At 37.9% G+C, this 17,016-nt stretch overlaps 1 protein-coding gene across 2 annotated transcripts in view; it reads left to right on the top strand.

Annotated features, from left to right (window-relative positions):
- SMAD9 (SMAD family member 9) overlaps window positions 1-14,690 on the top strand; it is a 59,089-nt gene extending 44,399 nt beyond the window's left edge. Inside the window, exons 3-7 of one of the 2 annotated variants that reach the window (XM_060770809.2) lie at window positions 808-1,062; window positions 3,004-3,141; window positions 5,997-6,218; window positions 7,649-7,905; window positions 14,173-14,690. In XM_060770809.2, coding sequence (XP_060626792.1) covers window positions 808-1,062; window positions 3,004-3,141; window positions 5,997-6,218; window positions 7,649-7,905; window positions 14,173-14,316 — 1,016 coding nt within the window. In that variant the 3' untranslated portion in view covers window positions 14,317-14,690. The remainder of the gene's footprint in view (window positions 1-807; window positions 1,063-3,003; window positions 3,142-5,996; window positions 6,219-7,648; window positions 7,906-14,172) is intronic. The other variant, XM_060770811.2, reaches the window with a different exon arrangement.
- Window positions 14,691-17,016: the final 2,326 nt, after the last annotated feature.

The following is a 17,016-nucleotide window of genomic DNA, read 5'->3' as shown; positions in this document are numbered from 1 at the left end:
AGGGCTGTGTCGAAGGGCCCTGAGGCAAGTTTCCAAGGGACCTCGCTTGTTCTTGGTGCACCTTACAGTTAGGAAAGGTTTGCAGTCCCCCATTCTTCAGTGCCTTGGAACCCTTTCAGTTGGTCTGAAATGCTAGTTTTTGTGAGGATGGCCTTATCAGACATAGCTATAAATTATGGCACTTCATTATCGTTGTTATGTCTGGATACAGGATCATGGCTACACTTTGCTACTATGGAGAGTAATAATTTGATTAGACAACACATGCCTTGCATGCAGGAGATCCTAGACTCATCCCTTGGTATGTGTAATTAAAAGGACCAGATGATAGAATAGAATGAGACTTTGGAAAGCTGATTCCAGTTAAATAGTAATAAAACCAAATCAACATTTGTTAGCATTTGGGAGATGAGGTCAATATAAGAATTATTAATATTAAAGATGAATAAATGTCCCATTCATTCCAGAAAGAGTTTTCATGGGGAAAAGGTGTCTACCCAATCCTTGTTTCCACAACAAGTCAATTTTTTAAAAAAAATCCAATTATCACAAGGACAGAAAGTGAGGTGAAATCTTCTGAATAGGGCACAGATAGCAAAACAAGCATCACGGGGGCATTAGCCCTTCCCTATGCTACAGAAAGCTAAAAAAAAAAGAGATGTGTATTTGGCTGGAGTTACATTTAAAACTGTACCTGTTCCAACTTATATACAAATTCATATTAAGAACATACTTGCAGAATGGTTCTAGTTTATAATTTGGGGACTGCCTGTACTAAAATGTGACATTTCCTCTCTCTTGTTCCAGTTTTACCTCCAGTCCTGGTTCCAAGACATAGTGAATTCAACCCACACCTCAGTCTCCTTGCCAAATTCCGGAATGCATCCCTTCATAGTGAGCCACTGATGCCTCATAATGCTACCTACCCAGAATCTTTCGAGCAAAATCCCTGCCCTCCTTTCCCGGCATCACCCAACATGTATTCTCAGTCACCTAACAGTATGACCTACCCTGATTCTCCAGGAAGTTCCTCTGCGCCAGGAAGTCCTTACCAAATCACAGGTAAGAAATGACTCAAAAAGCTTTCCAGTGCTGATGAACATGTCCACAATGACTGGGAACATGTCGCTGCATCATTCCAGTTACTACTTTGTGCTACCCAAATGATGTAAAAGTGTCTAGTGCATACACTTTGGGTAGTGAGAGTTGTTTTGGATAATAATTTCAGGTGAAACAGTCTGTAAAATATTATGAAAATATTTAAAGTTACAATTTTGAAATTTTTCAAGTTGTAGACTAAAAAAGTAACTTTCCCAATAAATGAGTTGAATACATTGTTGGGAGAAAGCTGCACTGTTGATGGAGAGACTTGTGCATTTCTCTTAAAGATCTTTAGGAGGCTCCGCTATATGCATTCTGTCGCCAGTGTAAATTTCTCAGTTCCATTTGTTTTGCTTTGACAAGTCTCTGAGTTGTAAGAAGACTTATTCACTTTTTCCATAACTGCTGAAATTTACTTAGGAGGTTTTGATGAGAGTCTTTTTCAGAAGTGTTTGTTGGCCCTACAAAAATTCCAAAAGGGTGTTAATGCAAAATCTGTGCTAACCCATCATTGCTAATGTTTGCTCTTGTGTAGCTCTATACAGGTATTCAGTTATAGCATATCCAGTTCCATTACTATTTACTAACAATAAAGAAAACAATATATTTCCATGTACTAAAGATTTAAATGGTTTATTCAGCACCGAAATAGAATGTCTGCATGATGGTTATGTGTGTTTAAGAATTACAGCTTTACTACACTGACCAACACACGTTTGGGAATGTCAAATGTTAACCCTGTTTCTGGGAATATTTGATCTTCTGATTCGAAAGATGACACCAGTTTCCCCCATCAGCTCTAGTTTTTGAGGTACAGAACATATACCATCTACCAGTTACCATCTGTTTGCCCATTTAAAACCATGGCTGCGGTAGCGCAGCGGGTTAAACCACTAGCTGCAGGAAATCTGCTGACCAGAAAGTAGGCAGTTCAAAGCCGTGAGTTGGGGCTGAGCTCCTGACTGCCAGTCCTAGCTTCTGCCTCCCTAGCAGTTTGAAAGCATGCAATGCGAATAGATCAATAGATACCGCCTTGGTGGAAGGTAAAGGGGCGCCCCATGCAGACAGGCCGGCAACACAATTGGAGGTGTCTATGGAAAACAGGCTCCTTGGCATGGAAAAATGGAGCAAGAGCACCTCCCTATGGTCAGAGTTGAGCATCTCTTCCAGACACTGGAGATTGAAAAAGGGGGAAGGTCTTTACCTTTGTCTGTGTTGTATGTCATTGTTCACTGTGTGTAAAAGGCATTTAATTTTGCCTCATATGTGTATTGTAATCTGCTCTGAGTCCCCCCAGATAAAGTGGAATAAAGTGTGTTGTTGTTGTTGTTGTTGTTGCTATGATAACCACATGTAAGAAACTAGAGCTGCTGAGGTTGCAATTTTCTAAATCAGTGCCCCACATTACCCCAGGATCAAGCCTAAAACCCCAGAACCCAAGAAAAATGGGGGTGGAGGTGGGCTGGGCTGGGCTATGTAATGCATTTTGTGAATTTGTCTGGGATAGAAATTAGACTGATCAGTCTACAAACTTCCAGATCTTCCAGAAATATTTTTTTTTAAAAAAATTGTTGACCACTCTGTCTCTCCAGAATAAACATTTTAACCAGTAATTCATTCGCTATAGTCTGCCATTCTATGTTCCCTATTCTACTATGGTATGTAACCTTTCTCCTTTTTTTCAGTGCAGAAAGTGTGTTAGCAATACCTGCTACTGCATTTTACCCATATAAGCGAATCTTTGAGCTGGATAGATTAATGACACTGTTGAAACATATGCTTTGTCTTCTACATGCATATTTAGATGACAAATTTGCAAAGTCAAAACCAATCTATTTTTGGCAAATACTGTACATTTTAGACAACTAAAGCAATGTCTGGTCTCTTCTTCTTTTTCCTTAGTTGAAACCCCTCCTCCACCTTACAATGCAAGAGAAACATCAGGACACCACAATGGACGATCTGTACACTCAGTTGCAGACAGTCAGTTACTTCTGTCATTGCCCAATGGAGGTAAATCTGATGATGGCAAACCTGAAAGTATGTACATATTTGTGTTGCATTGTTTTCTGGGTGGGTGGGGCAACTGGGACAAGGCCATTTGAAAGGCTTATGTCAGAACAATATCAAATTTTATAGCTTTCATTAAAGATGATCTTTTACAAAAATCCTTCCAAATGAGGTATTAAAATTACATTTTTCTGTATTGGAGGAGCTGTATTGTTATTACAGCAGAGTCTCACTTATCCAACATAAATGGACCGGCAGAACATTGGATAAGCAAAAATGTTTGATAATAAGGAGGGATTAAGGAAAAGCCTATTAAACATCAAATTATGTTATGATTTTATAAATTAAGCACCAAAACATAATGTTTTACAAAACAAATTGACAGAAAAAGCAGTTCAATACATGGTTTATTTAAATAAATAAATAAACATGCAGTAATTACTGTACTGTATTTATGAATTTAGCACCACAACATCGCAATGTATTGAAACAGCTATGGAGCCAGACAGGAGATAGACTGTATTGGATAATATAGAACTGGATAAGCGAGACTCTACTGTACTAGAATATGGATAGGTTTGCTGTCTCTGAAGTTGTTTGATGACTTAGTCTTGTGTTTTCAAAACTTGGTGGTAAGATTATTAGTTACATTTATATTGTTTTTTTCCCCTTTAATGAACCAAGGATGTTATGCATACTTCTCTACCCAATGTTTCCTTCATAAGCACAAGCAATCAATACAGGAGGTCAAATTGGTCCACAAGCACCCAGTGAAGTTATGCTTTTGCAAATGCTAGAATCTAGATCAGGCATGGGCAAACTTTGGCCCTCCAGGTGTTTTGGACTTCAACTCCCACAATTCCTAACAGCCTAGGAATTTTGAGAATTTAAGTCCAAAACACCTGGCTGGCCAAAGTTTTCCCATGCCTAATATAGATCACCTAAATCCCAGTCCAGCTTGCACTATATACCAGCAATTATTTATTAAACAGATATATCAGAGTTCAAGAAACTGAGATTCTCAAGTTACATTTTGGGTCATGTCCTGTAGAAATTGAGAGAAGACCTTTGCTCTCTCTCTTACTACAAAGGTTATCTTACCATGATTAAAACTATTTGGTATCTCTGATATCATGTATACAGTGGATTTTAAAAAATAGAATAATTTACCATGCATTGTTATAGGCCTATTTGGGAAGCTCAAGACCACAGTTAAATTAAGCATGTAGTGAACCTACATAACATTATGTAGCTGTGTGTTTCTCCGGTTGGATCCACACTGCCGTATACTCCAGTTTCAGAATGCAGATTAATTGTATTTAACTGAATTATATGGCAGTATAGATCCAAACTCAAAGTATTCTGCTAGCAGTGGTTCTCAAACTTTAAAGACACAGATTTCTTTTTGAAGCAAAAGTTTCTTGTGTAGCCCCAGGAAATGTTTATATAATATATTATATATTATAGTATATATAATGTATATATATCAGACATGGATCAGGTCAGTGGCAGATGGAGAGTGGCAGATGGAGAGTGTATAAATTAATTCAGACAGTGCAAAAAAAGGGGGGGGGGGCTGTGAAGAACAATACAATATTTAAAATGAAGGATAAATTTAACCAACATAAACTTAACAGTACATATTTCAGTGGGCCATTCAGTCCAACCCCTTCTTCCATAAAGGAAAAACACAATCAAAGCACTTCCAACAGATGGCCACTCAGCCTTTTTAATAATAATAACAATAACAGCAGCAGCAGCGGAAAACCCAGCAGCTATGCAGTCCAATCCCCTTCTGCCATAAAGGAGAAACACAATCAAAGCACCCCCTGAGTGGTGGGAGGGAAATAGGGTTTTGGAAGCAAAGAGCGGAGTGGGTCTTAGCAGTGAGGAAAAGAGTCTGGGCAGTGAGGGAGACAGGGAAAAAAGCGTATGTTCCCCGGGAGGTTGCTACTGCTGCTGCTGCTTCTAGCAACTCAAAACTTTAATTTCTATGCATTTCTTGGGAGGCAGAAAGAAGAGGAGGCAGGAAGCAGCATGGTGCCATGAAGCCCCTTATTATCACCAGTGGAGCCCCAAGGGCTCCATGTAGAACAGTTTGAGAACCCCTGTGCTAAGTAATACTTTGTTTTCTTTGACTTATCCTCCACACATTTACAGCAAACACACTGAATCTACTGGGATTTAAGTTTGCTCTCATTAACTTACTTCCCATTCTTCATTCTTGATTCTGTGATTACATCCCTTTGTATTGTAAAAGCTCTGTATCTTGTACTTTGAGCAAAGGAAGACTTCATTTGCTGTTCATCCTCACAAGCATCTCTGATTATCCTGGTTATGTTTTTGCAAGGTATGTTAGGTTCTGGACAAGGTGGAATTGAAGTAGATTACTGTTCTTTTCTGTACCTACCCTTTCCACCCCTGATATTATTTCAGATATGAATTGCTCGTAAATTTGATAAATGTGTGATTTAGAGGCAGTTGCAGTGGTATATCAAAACATATCATAACACTTCAATATCACACAATATCACAGAGCTTGGGAAAATTAAGTGTTTTAGGCAATTTCCAGTGACCATGGAACTTTATATTAGTAAATGGCATCAACACCCTGAAGCATGCATGTTTATGTTAGTAATATGGATCATGACTGCATATTTTCTTATCCCAGAAATGAAGCCTTATGGATATATCAGATGCATAGACTGTACATACTGAATGGTGTGTCAGAGTTATCAAGTTGGAAAATATTGGGATGGAGGGGAACATTTTCTATAGTCTTCTCTTGGTGGCATATGTGATTGAACACTTGGTTATATGATGGTACTGTTCTTCCTTTCTCCATTACTCTTCCATTTTAATTAATCCTGGATCTCTCCTTCCAGACTTCCGGCCTGTTTGCTATGAGGAACCACAGCACTGGTGTTCGGTGGCATACTATGAACTCAATAACCGAGTAGGAGAGACTTTTCAGGCCTCTTCTCGGAGTATACTTATTGATGGCTTTACAGATCCTTCCAACAATAAAAACAGGTTCTGTCTTGGATTGCTGTCTAATGTAAATAGGAATTCTACTATAGAAAACACTAGAAGACACATAGGAAAGGGTAAGAGCAAGCAAATTGTTTTATTGCAATAAATAAATGTACTTTGAAGTATTAAATGATCCAGAATTTGAATTTTCCAAAAAGAAACTGTGGACATTTTATGTTAATGAAAAAAAGCAAACACCACATTTTTTCTGAAAAAAAATGTGGGCAATTGGTCTGATTTTTGTTTTGTGGAAATAATAATAATAATAATAATAATAATAATAATAATAATATGGATTGACAAGAGTTTTGGAGCATAATACTCCTGACCTCACGATCGTGGAAAAAACTAAATATGGATTGTCAATGTTGCAATCCCAAGTGATAGCAGAATTAACGAAAAACAATTGGAAAAGCTGATACAATATGAGGATTTAAAGATTCATTGTTTGTTGTTTGATTGAATTAAATACATTCAGCAATCATTATTGAGAGATTGTTATACATTCGCTACTGATAATTCTAGATAGGCATTGATAGGTGCTTTTAAAATGAGAAGGCTTGTGCAGAAAGCTTGGGTAGGAAAAGACCTGAGTGATTTGCAGTTTCCTTGGTGGTTATTTTGCTAGTAGTTTTCCTGTGATTTTTAGAGGATGTCTATAAAACTTTTATTCAATTTCTGCCTTTTGTTCTGATATTGCAACTGGTAGCTTCTGTGTCTGTAAGATAGTGATTTTCTCCATGGTTTTACTTCAGGCTTTAAAGAAGCTATCCAGGGTGCTGAAATATATCCCCAACAAGCCCAGCACTTTGGAAAACACTTTAAAAAGCTCATACTAAAACCTGCTCCACTGGCATGAAAGCCATCATCTGCTACTGGAAGGACGTTTCTGAAATAAATTAAGCTCAGGGACACATCTGCTTCATTAACTGAGATATATCTGCATTGCTAAACAAAGGGCCCTTCCACACTGCCCCTTTATCCTAGGATCCGATCCCAGATTATCTGTCTATCCCAGGGTATCTGGCAGTGGAGACTCATGTATTCCACTGGAATAAAGGGCAGTGTGGAAGAGCCCTTAGATGTGGAATGGCAAACACCTGAAACTCTGGATCATAAATGTTTAAGGCTGGATTTTTGTAAGAGCAAAGAAAGAGGTCCTGACGCTGGATCAAATTAAAGTTCTGCCTAATTCAACATTCTCCATCGGGCAACCAGATGCCTATGGGAAAATCATAACAGAACATGGACACAATAGTACCTTATTGCTCTTTCCCCCAGCAATTGGCATTAAGAAGCCTATTGCGTCTGATGCTAAAAGTAGTCATCAGTAACTTCATCCTCCTTGAAATCTGTTTGTGCATTCTTTACACATCATAGCATACTAAATTGGAGGGTGTATGTTTTTCTGTTACATGTTTTGTTTTGTTTTGTTTTAGTGAATGGCAGCTCTTGCTTTAATCTGTGCTGAGATTTGCCCTTTTGTTTTTCTCTTCCATTGAAGGTGTTCATCTGTATTATGTTGGTGGTGAGGTATACGCAGAGTGTGTGAGTGACAGCAGCATTTTTGTACAGAGCCGCAACTGTAACTATCAGCATGGCTTCCATCCGGCCACTGTTTGTAAGATTCCCAGTGGCTGTAGCTTGAAGATTTTCAACAACCAGCTCTTTGCCCAGTTGCTTGCCCAGTCAGTTAACCATGGATTTGAAGTGGTGTATGAGCTAACCAAGATGTGTACCATCCGGATGAGCTTTGTCAAAGTAAGGACTTCTCTCTCTCTCTCTCTCTCTCTCTCTCTCTCTCCCTCCCTCCCTCCCTCCCTCCCTCCCTCCCTCCCTCCCTCTTTGGTGATTGTTCAGTGTGTAGTGGCATTGTCATATTCTTTACTATGGAGCATTTTGTAATTGCAGCCAGCTAAAATAACTCCTACAAAGCTTGAGTTATTTAGGTGAAACTTGGAATGTCATGGTTTCATATTTCCTTTCTGCCAACCTTTTTAAGAAAAGATGATTTGCAAAACCTAAAGACTAAGAACAGGAAGCCCTCTACTTTTTAAAAGTTTGGGGCACAAGATCCCCCACAGAAGTGGGTAAAATCACAGATGAAAAAATTGCTATTTGTAGAAATCTCAAGGTTCTCCTGGGTGACTGTATGGACAATCTCTGTTAACTACAGAATCACCCTGAAAGAACAAGAGATTTCTAGATAAGTGCTCTCTGAGAATCTTTTGGTCCTCCATAGTTACTCTATATTCAGCTTGCATCATCCAGCACGACCTAGAGATTCCTAGAAAGAACACATTACTCAAATATGTGAACATTCAAATCTATAAAAATTAAACTCGCAAACATGGAAGGTTGATTGGTTTTATTTCAACATATGTTTCTGTATCTGAAGAAATGGGTCTGACACCCACAAATGTTTATGCTTTGTATTAATCTTTAAGATGTCTTGAAACTCATTTTTATCTGGCATGCCAAGCTTTACATTCAGAAAATATTTCACAGGGAAACCTTTCTGACCTGATTCTTTACTTTCTAGAGATCTTGCATGGTTTTTTTTTTGTTTTTTTTTGGGGGGGGGGGGGGCTTGGTACTTCAATGTTTTGTCTATTTTTTTCCAAATCCTGGTTTCAGTTCAAAATGAGTTCTATACCACCTCTCTTTTTAATGCTTTAAGAAAAATGGAGTCCCTGCTAGTCCCTAGGGCTTAGTATGGACTGTGCAGCCTCCCAAAGCTGTATAAAAGCTTTGGGGAATTTTGCACAGCTCACTGAACTGTAATTAGTTTCCAAAAAATGGATGAAAATCCAAGAATAAATGCTGATGTTTATGCAGTTTGCTCAGTTACACATTGAAAGCATTTGCCTTTCAAACATCCACACTTAGCATTAAAAGGCATTAAAATTTTCTCAGCTCTATTCAGATCAACTCTACACTTTCTCATTAACTGTTTATCTGCCAAATAATTCTGCATTCATGTACTAAGGAAAAGATACTGTTTCATGAAGTGTGTGATGTTATTTTACCCAAACCTTTATTGGCTTGGCTTGTTCAAGTATGGTTTAATCATAGTTCAGATCAGCTTGTAGACTGTGTTCAGAGGAACAATAATGAAAATATCAAGGTGATCATTGGCAGATTGTCCACTATCCAGGTAATATGTACTTTTGCTAAGTGGTGTCGTCTTAATATCAGTATGCAGGATTTTTCCACAATATAGATACAGACATATACAGAAACTTGTTCTGATCACTTTCACACCACTTTCTGACTCTGAATGAGTCCTGCACATCCTAATTATAAGCAAAGATTCTTGTGTCTTAAAAACAATACTGTCCCATCTACAGTTGTTACCTTTGATAGAGAAACCTCTCAGAGATACAATGGTAGAACACATTTACCACTGTTAGCCCACCAAATTTCAGAACATTTCACCTATCCACTAATTTTTAGGGAATTTTCAAAGTTTTTATTAAAAACATTTTTTAATAATAAAGAAAATCTGTTCCTGATTTGAAAGTGTTATTTCCTGTTTCATTGTGCGGTCTTTACTTTGAAAGTAGCTTTTCTATGCCAGAAATTTTGTTTTTGTGACAGAAACTTGGTTACATTGGTGGAGACTTAAAGCCAAATGTTCTGTAGGGTGAGGTCCCTTGTGCAAAGACAGAATTTTTGCAGTGTAATACATTGTTTAATTGCTTTTACCTGTGTTTTTTGTCTATGTGTTTTAACTGTTTTATAGTTTGATATAGTTTGTTTTATTTTTGTTTTATATGTGACATTGAATTCTTGCTAGAGTTGTAAGTTGCCTTGAGTTCCCTGCAGGGTGAGAAAAGTGGGGTATAAATGAATTAAATCAATAAATACATGTGTATATTCCTGGAACCCCATTGTACAAAAGAAATATAGATGAATTAGTTTTGATGAAATCAGTTCCAATGTTTATGCCACTGTAGGAAAGGCGAATCCAAGTACAACCAATGGCAGCAGCCTAGCCAATGATTTCCATGTCAGTGGGGAAATGAATCTGTTTCATAGTTTAGTCAGAACTTTTAAAGAGATGCTGAACCTTAACAATCTCTGTCTCTCCCCAAGGAATTTTATGTAATTACTATCATTCTTCTGATTTTGTTGTTTACTGCCTCTAGCCATGTATGCTCAAATATGCATTTTTTTTTGTTTTCTAAAAATACCCTCCCTCCCAAGAAGCCCAGGGTGGTGTTCATGATTGCTTTCTCCACCTCTGCTGATTGACCAATTTTGTGTTCACAACAACCCAGTGAAGTACTTCAATCCTTAAGATCTAAACTTGTGATGGGAGAGAATGTCTGACCCCCAAATCAAGTAGTGAGGCTTCGGGATACATAGAAGTTGCAACCTGAATTTTCCCAACCCTATTTGGATGCTTAACACATGACAGCAATTTCCCATCTCCTTGTGTTAGGCTGGCGTAACTATTCTAAGAGGAGAGATGTTGGGAAATGTCCAGCCAGTCTCTGCTGTGCATGAGTGCCTCCAGTTGAAAACTGAAGGAGAACATTTCCTCTGAGCCTGATGAAGGGAAGAAGATGGTGTAACTGCCAAGAATCCAGCAATCTCTCCACTCCTTCAAGATGTGCCTTGAAACATAAATCAAAGTTACTGTCTGCCATTCTGTAGAGGCTGCACTGACTGTCACATAATACTCTGAAAAAGAGACACGGTGACAGCCTTGATGTTAAATGTCTTGCAGAACAAGTACTAATACAAAGTCATCCTGAAACTTTGTTCAAGTCGCCAGCAGATGGAGATGGTGAACCATTTAATGAACCAAAAGTTTAGTAGTTTTCTGTGCTGTGTTAGAACAAGTTTCATTAAGTCAGATATAACACTAAACACAATACAAAGCAGTTTTTGATGGAGGTGGTTACATCATTGTAACAAATCAGTTTCTAGAAGAGAAACTGTTTGATTTATGTAGAGGTAATAAAGCAGCATTTATTGAAAATGCATGAATCAAGAAACAAATATGTCAACTTTTGCACTTTAAATGAAAACAGTAGTTTCTGGAGGAAGATGCTGGTATAAATAGGACAGAAATCATATCATTCTTTGGCAGTTGAATATGTATATTTCCAGAAGTTTGATGGAATCCTATATCAGCTCCTTAGTTAAGCAACTTCTGTTGTACACACACCCACCCCTCTCCAAACCTGATGGAAATGTCATCCAAGGCTTCTTTCATGAATATCACAGACTGCTAAAATAACAAATAAATGGGTCTTAGAACAAGAGAGCCAGTAATGGCATACAGTAGTGGTTTGAACATTGGACTATGATTCTGAAGACTTGGTTTTGAAAATACAGTTGCTGACCTTAGGCAAGTCACACACTCTTAGTCTATGTCAGAAGCAGTTTGAAGGCACAGAAGAAGGAGAAGAGGAGGTGGAGGAAACAGAAGAAAGTGTGTTGTTATTATTATTATTATTATAGGGTGACTTTGGAGATCCATAGAATCACCATGGGTTGAAGAAAACTTCAAGACAGTTAACAACAAACTTAGTTATGATTGCCACAATCGTAACTTCACCCAAGAATTGTTTTACTGGAACTCAGTTGCATAGGAAGAAGGAAATCGATTGTGCCAATGATTAGAGCATGGAGAAAGGACATGCTGGTTAGTTTTGGGGCCAGGTGGTGTGTGTGACAGGAGATTTTACTTAGTTAAGTATACCTAACTAATTAACCGATACAGGATTCCAGCCATAATTGGATTTCAGTTCTCATCACTTCCAACTCACATTGTAAATGTCAAGGAATGATAAAAGACCCAAAATCCTCTGAATGGTCACACATTCCTGCAGTCATGCTGGCCACATAACCTTGGAGGTGTCTATGGACAATGCTAGCTCTTCAGAGATGAGCACTCCCCCCCCCCCCCAAAGTTAGACATGACTACTTAATGTCAAGGAAAAACCTTTACCTTTGCCTTTACTACTAGGATTTGATCTAGGTCTTTTAAAAAGTTGCTTGAATTAGCAAAGATCTGACTAAGTTTACATTATTAGCTCTATCGGTTGTGGGTTTTTAAAGAATATATATCCAGAGAAGGTGTTTGAACAGAAAGGAAAAATACCAATAAAAATTGGTCCGGTATTACATCAATCAAAAGAGAGAACAACAACAACAACAACAAACTATTTCCAGGAATGCTCATAGATATTTATCTGTGGGAGAGCATTTCCCAGGCAACTAAATTAGGCTGTGTGAGTGTATACCTTCGTCAGCCTGCAGAATCAAGTGATGACTTGCTTGGGTGCAAGAGCAATGAAACATCAAATGATGCAAAGAATTTATTTTTATATGTTAATAATCTTCACTTGAAAGGGCAGTAACTAGCAGTGAAGCAATTATTGTGTTTACAAGTAGTACATCTCTGTGTATATCCTCATCTAGATATCTGTTATTCGTATGCTCTTGGCAATGAATGTTTGCCACTTTGTTACTTTGCTGGAAACCGCCCTGAGTCCCCTTGGGGAGATAGAGCGGGCTATAAATAAAGTATCACTATTATTACAAGTCTTTTTGAATCAGTGGTGAGCCTCTATTATGTAAAACAACTCTCATTAATTTCAAAAATCATCCTCAAATTCACAATATGCAAATTAGAAAATTATAGCACCTAGTCAGGGTTTTCAACCTTTGAGCCTCCTCCAACTCTTTTGTTCTTCTCCTCCCAGAAGTCTCCACCAGCATGGCCTTTTTATTATGGATTCTGGAAGCTGAAGTCCAAAACATTGGGAAGATTAGGGGCTGAGAAACATGAATCAAAATGTGATGTGAGAACGAGTGAATTCTGTAGAATATAGAGAAAGCATAACATGTTTCCAATATTTTTTTACTTTACTGCCAGTAATGTTTAGTCTGCTTCCTTGAATTAGTCAATCTTTCTATTATTCATCTTACACTTTTATACATGAGGATCCCTTATTTGGAAATCCAAAATACTCCAGAATTATCCACATGAGTGGCTGAGTTAATAACTTGCTTTCTAATGGCTCGATGTACGCAAACGTTGTTTCATGCATAAAATCATTTTAAAGTGTATTAAATTGCCTTATGGCTATGTGTATAAGATATATACGAAACATAAATGAATTGCCTGATTAATCTTGGGTCCCATCTTGAAGATACCTCAGTGTGTGTGTATACACACTAGCCGTCCTCTGCCATACGTTGCTGTGGCCCAGTCTGGTGATTCCCATATTATCCTCTACTGCAGTGTTTCTCAACCTGGGGGTCGGGATCCCTGGGGGGTCATGGGGTGTGTGTAAGAAAGGTCGCCAAAGACCATGAGAAAACACAGTATTTTCTGTTGGTCATGGGGGTTCTGTGTGGGAAGTTTGGCCCAATTCTATCATTGGCGGGGTTCAAAATACTCTTTGTAGGTGAACTATAAATCCCAACAATGACAACTCCCAAATGCCAAGGTCTATTTCCCCCAAACTCCATCTGTGTTCATGTTTGGACGTATGGAGTATTTGTGCCAAGTTTGGTCTAGATCCTTCATTGTTGAGTACACAGTGCTCTCTGGATGTAGGTTAACTACAACTCCAAAATTCAAGGTCAATGCCCACCAAACCCTTCTAATGTTTTCTGTTGGTCATAGGAGTCCTATGTGCCAAGTTTGGTTCAATTCCATCATTGGTGGAGTCCAGAATGCTCTTTGATTGTAGGTTGACTATAAATCCCAGCAACTACAGTACAACTCCCAAATGACAAAATCAAAATTTTGAGTGATGGTCACTCCTTGGGTTAGTAGGTGTCTTGTGGCCAAATTTGGCGGCAATTTGTCCAGCGAATTTTGATTTATGATGTCACTCAAATGAACAGAGCATTTATATAGATATAGATATATGTGCACAGAAACATGTATTCAATAGAACAAATCCAAATCCAACATATATTTTTAAATGGGATGAAAAACAATATCCTGTTAATGCTTGGCATTTCTTTCTTCTTCTTCTTCTTCTTTTTTTTTTGTAGGGCTGGGGAGCAGAGTACCATCGCCAGGACGTTACAAGTACTCCGTGCTGGATTGAGGTCCATCTGCATGGCCCATTGCAGTGGTTAGATAAGGTGCTGACACAAATGGGTTCCCCTCATAATCCAATTTCCTCTGTTTCCTAAGAACCATCTCCACAGACTACCAATGCAGGGTTGTGGCTTGTGGAAATCTCACATGGGAGCCAACCTGAATTTCTGTATGTAGCTGTAAATATATGAATGTACATAGTATATCATCAGTGGAGTTTTTCATGTCATTACTACATGTTTACTAGCTAATAAGATGGTGGTATGTTGCATTCTGTGCTGTTTACTGACAATGTTATAGAAATTTGGATTTAGCAAGCCTGTCTCTGGGTATGGAAAAATACTAGTGTTGTTTGTACTCTGCAATAAATCATCTAAATAAACATAAATTCTACATCTTATATACAATTTTAGAAGTAAGTAATTTGGCATGTAAAATAATAAAAACTGCCGTGCTTGACAAGATGAAATACCATCTGGTCAACATTCTGTTTCTTACGAACAGTCCGTGCTGCTGGACCCTCTGAAGCAAAGTATAATGATTTTGGCTCTTCTCCATTTTACTTTTGGCCTCCCATCAATTGTTTGTAGTATATACTGCTAAGCACAGGAGTATATTGCTTCTGGACAAAAAGATTACATGTACTTTTTGCAGATAAAATGCCATTTATATTTCTGCTTTCTATTTGCATCACTGAATTGTTTTTTTCTGCTTTTTGGTAAGTAGGAAGGCAATTCCTTGCGAGAAGGGAGAGTAATTAATGACAATGAAATACCATCTTTTGAGCCACCAGAAATCATGCTGGTTCTTCATACATCATACATATCCATCATTTCTGAGATGTCATAAGAAAGGACTATTGGTACATCATATTCCTAGTCCACTTATTTTCATTTCTTGTTTTTATGAGAACTACACAGTCCAAAACCCATAATTTATTCTTTGGAAGTAAATACATTGGCATGTAAAATAATCTTGTAGCACCTTCAAAATGGAGTGAAACGTGTTTGTAGCATAGCAATCTTTGGCAGAGAAGGCTACAGACCTTGTAAAACTACAACTTCCAGGATTCTATAGCATTGAATCATAGTAGCTAAAATGATCTCAAACTTCATTAATTCTACACTGTAGATGCACCCTTGGTCTACTGCATCATCAGATAGTGGTGTCATGGAATACCAGTTTATTTTGTTTAGGGTCACCACTTTGGATGACTCTGACCAAATCTTGACCTCTTGGTAAGTGTTGACCATCTTCTCCCTGAATAACTGATCTAAAAACAAAAGATCTGCTGAGGAAGTCTATCACTGACCACAGAAGGTGGAAACAGACAACCTTAAAAAAGGCAAAGGTGGAAACAACGTTTAAAAAGGCAGGTTGACGTTTACCATTTCACAATTTGTTTCTAGGAGACCCTGAATAAAGTCCTATTCCAAAATGAAATTGTCAGTGGATAAATTTTCCCCATGTTGCATGGATTTCTGCAGGAGTGATTGAAGCTTTGACAGCTATAAGACAGCTGCTTAAAAGATGTGACAAGAGCGAGCCCTAGCAGAATAAGACAGTCTCCTAAAGTTGTGTTTTGGTATCCAGCTGATAGATCTTTTATCATCAGGTTATTTTATTATCACCAAGTCTCATCATCAGAGATTTCATTAAAATATTTTCACTTATTTTAGAAATAATGACAGTAACTATTCAAACATTATTATAGGAATGACCACAGAAAAAGCAAGGTTGCAGAGGGGATGGCAATTGGAATAACCATGTAGTGCAGCTACAGTCTTATTTCCATTGATTGTATTACACAGTAGGGCTCTGGCAAAATCGGGGACAGCAAACATGTGCATAAAAAGGCTGGAGTGATACACCATTTAGAAGCCATTGTGAGAATACTATTATGATGCTTTCAAGGAGCATATGAGATAGAAATTTGCATCATTTGCAAATACATGTTGGTCTCTAGAAGATAATGGTGGTGATGATTATAATGATCATAATAGCCTTCATATTTGCTGTTTGTTGGTCTTTGTTGTTTGAGTACATAAGAGAAAAATGCCACTTGCAGGGCATCTTTTAAAGGCTTTCAGGAATGAGCCTTGGGAGTTGAGTGGTTGCTCATAGCCAGGCATACTTCAAAGAGCAGAAGAGGAAAGGAAATTAACAATTATCCTGGGCTGGAATCTTCTTTGGGATTTATCAACTTACATATATGGGAATTGGAATTGGTCAGTTTTGTAATTTCCGTATCCAGCAGAGGGCAGCTGTTATGTTACTGTGTAGTAGAGACCAGCAAAATGCCCACAGTGCATTGCATTCTGATTCCTATCTTATACCATCTGGCACACTTGCTCATGTTCTGAAACACGTCTTCTCAGTTCAATATCAGCATTTCCTAGCACCTCTCCTTCTCAGTTAAGTATAAATTTATATTAAGTAAAAGATGATACAAGATTCTGGGGAAATTATAACAAAAGACATGCAGGAGATAATGATAACTGGTGATATTTCCAGAGCTCACTGATGAACAATGTTGTGGATAAGTTTTACAGTGGCATTTCCGTCTTTAATATAAATAAATTACAAATATATTCAGGATCATTTCTTTTTTTCGAAACAGCAAAACCCTATTGACTCTACAAAGGCAAATGTGTCAAAATAAGAAAGAACACAGGATTGATAACTTCAGTGATGGCTCTAATCTTCATCAGTGACCATGACCTACCAGTTTCTAAAGCCTGATTTCTAGAGTATGCATATGCACAGCCATTTCCTTAAATGTAGTGCTTGGGTGT

Source organism: Anolis sagrei, chromosome 3, assembly GCF_037176765.1.
Source record: "Anolis sagrei isolate rAnoSag1 chromosome 3, rAnoSag1.mat, whole genome shotgun sequence".
Taxonomy (NCBI): domain Eukaryota; kingdom Metazoa; phylum Chordata; class Lepidosauria; order Squamata; family Dactyloidae; genus Anolis; species Anolis sagrei.
Note: the sequence above shows the minus strand (reverse complement) of the source record. Positions and strands in the feature narration are given on the sequence as shown.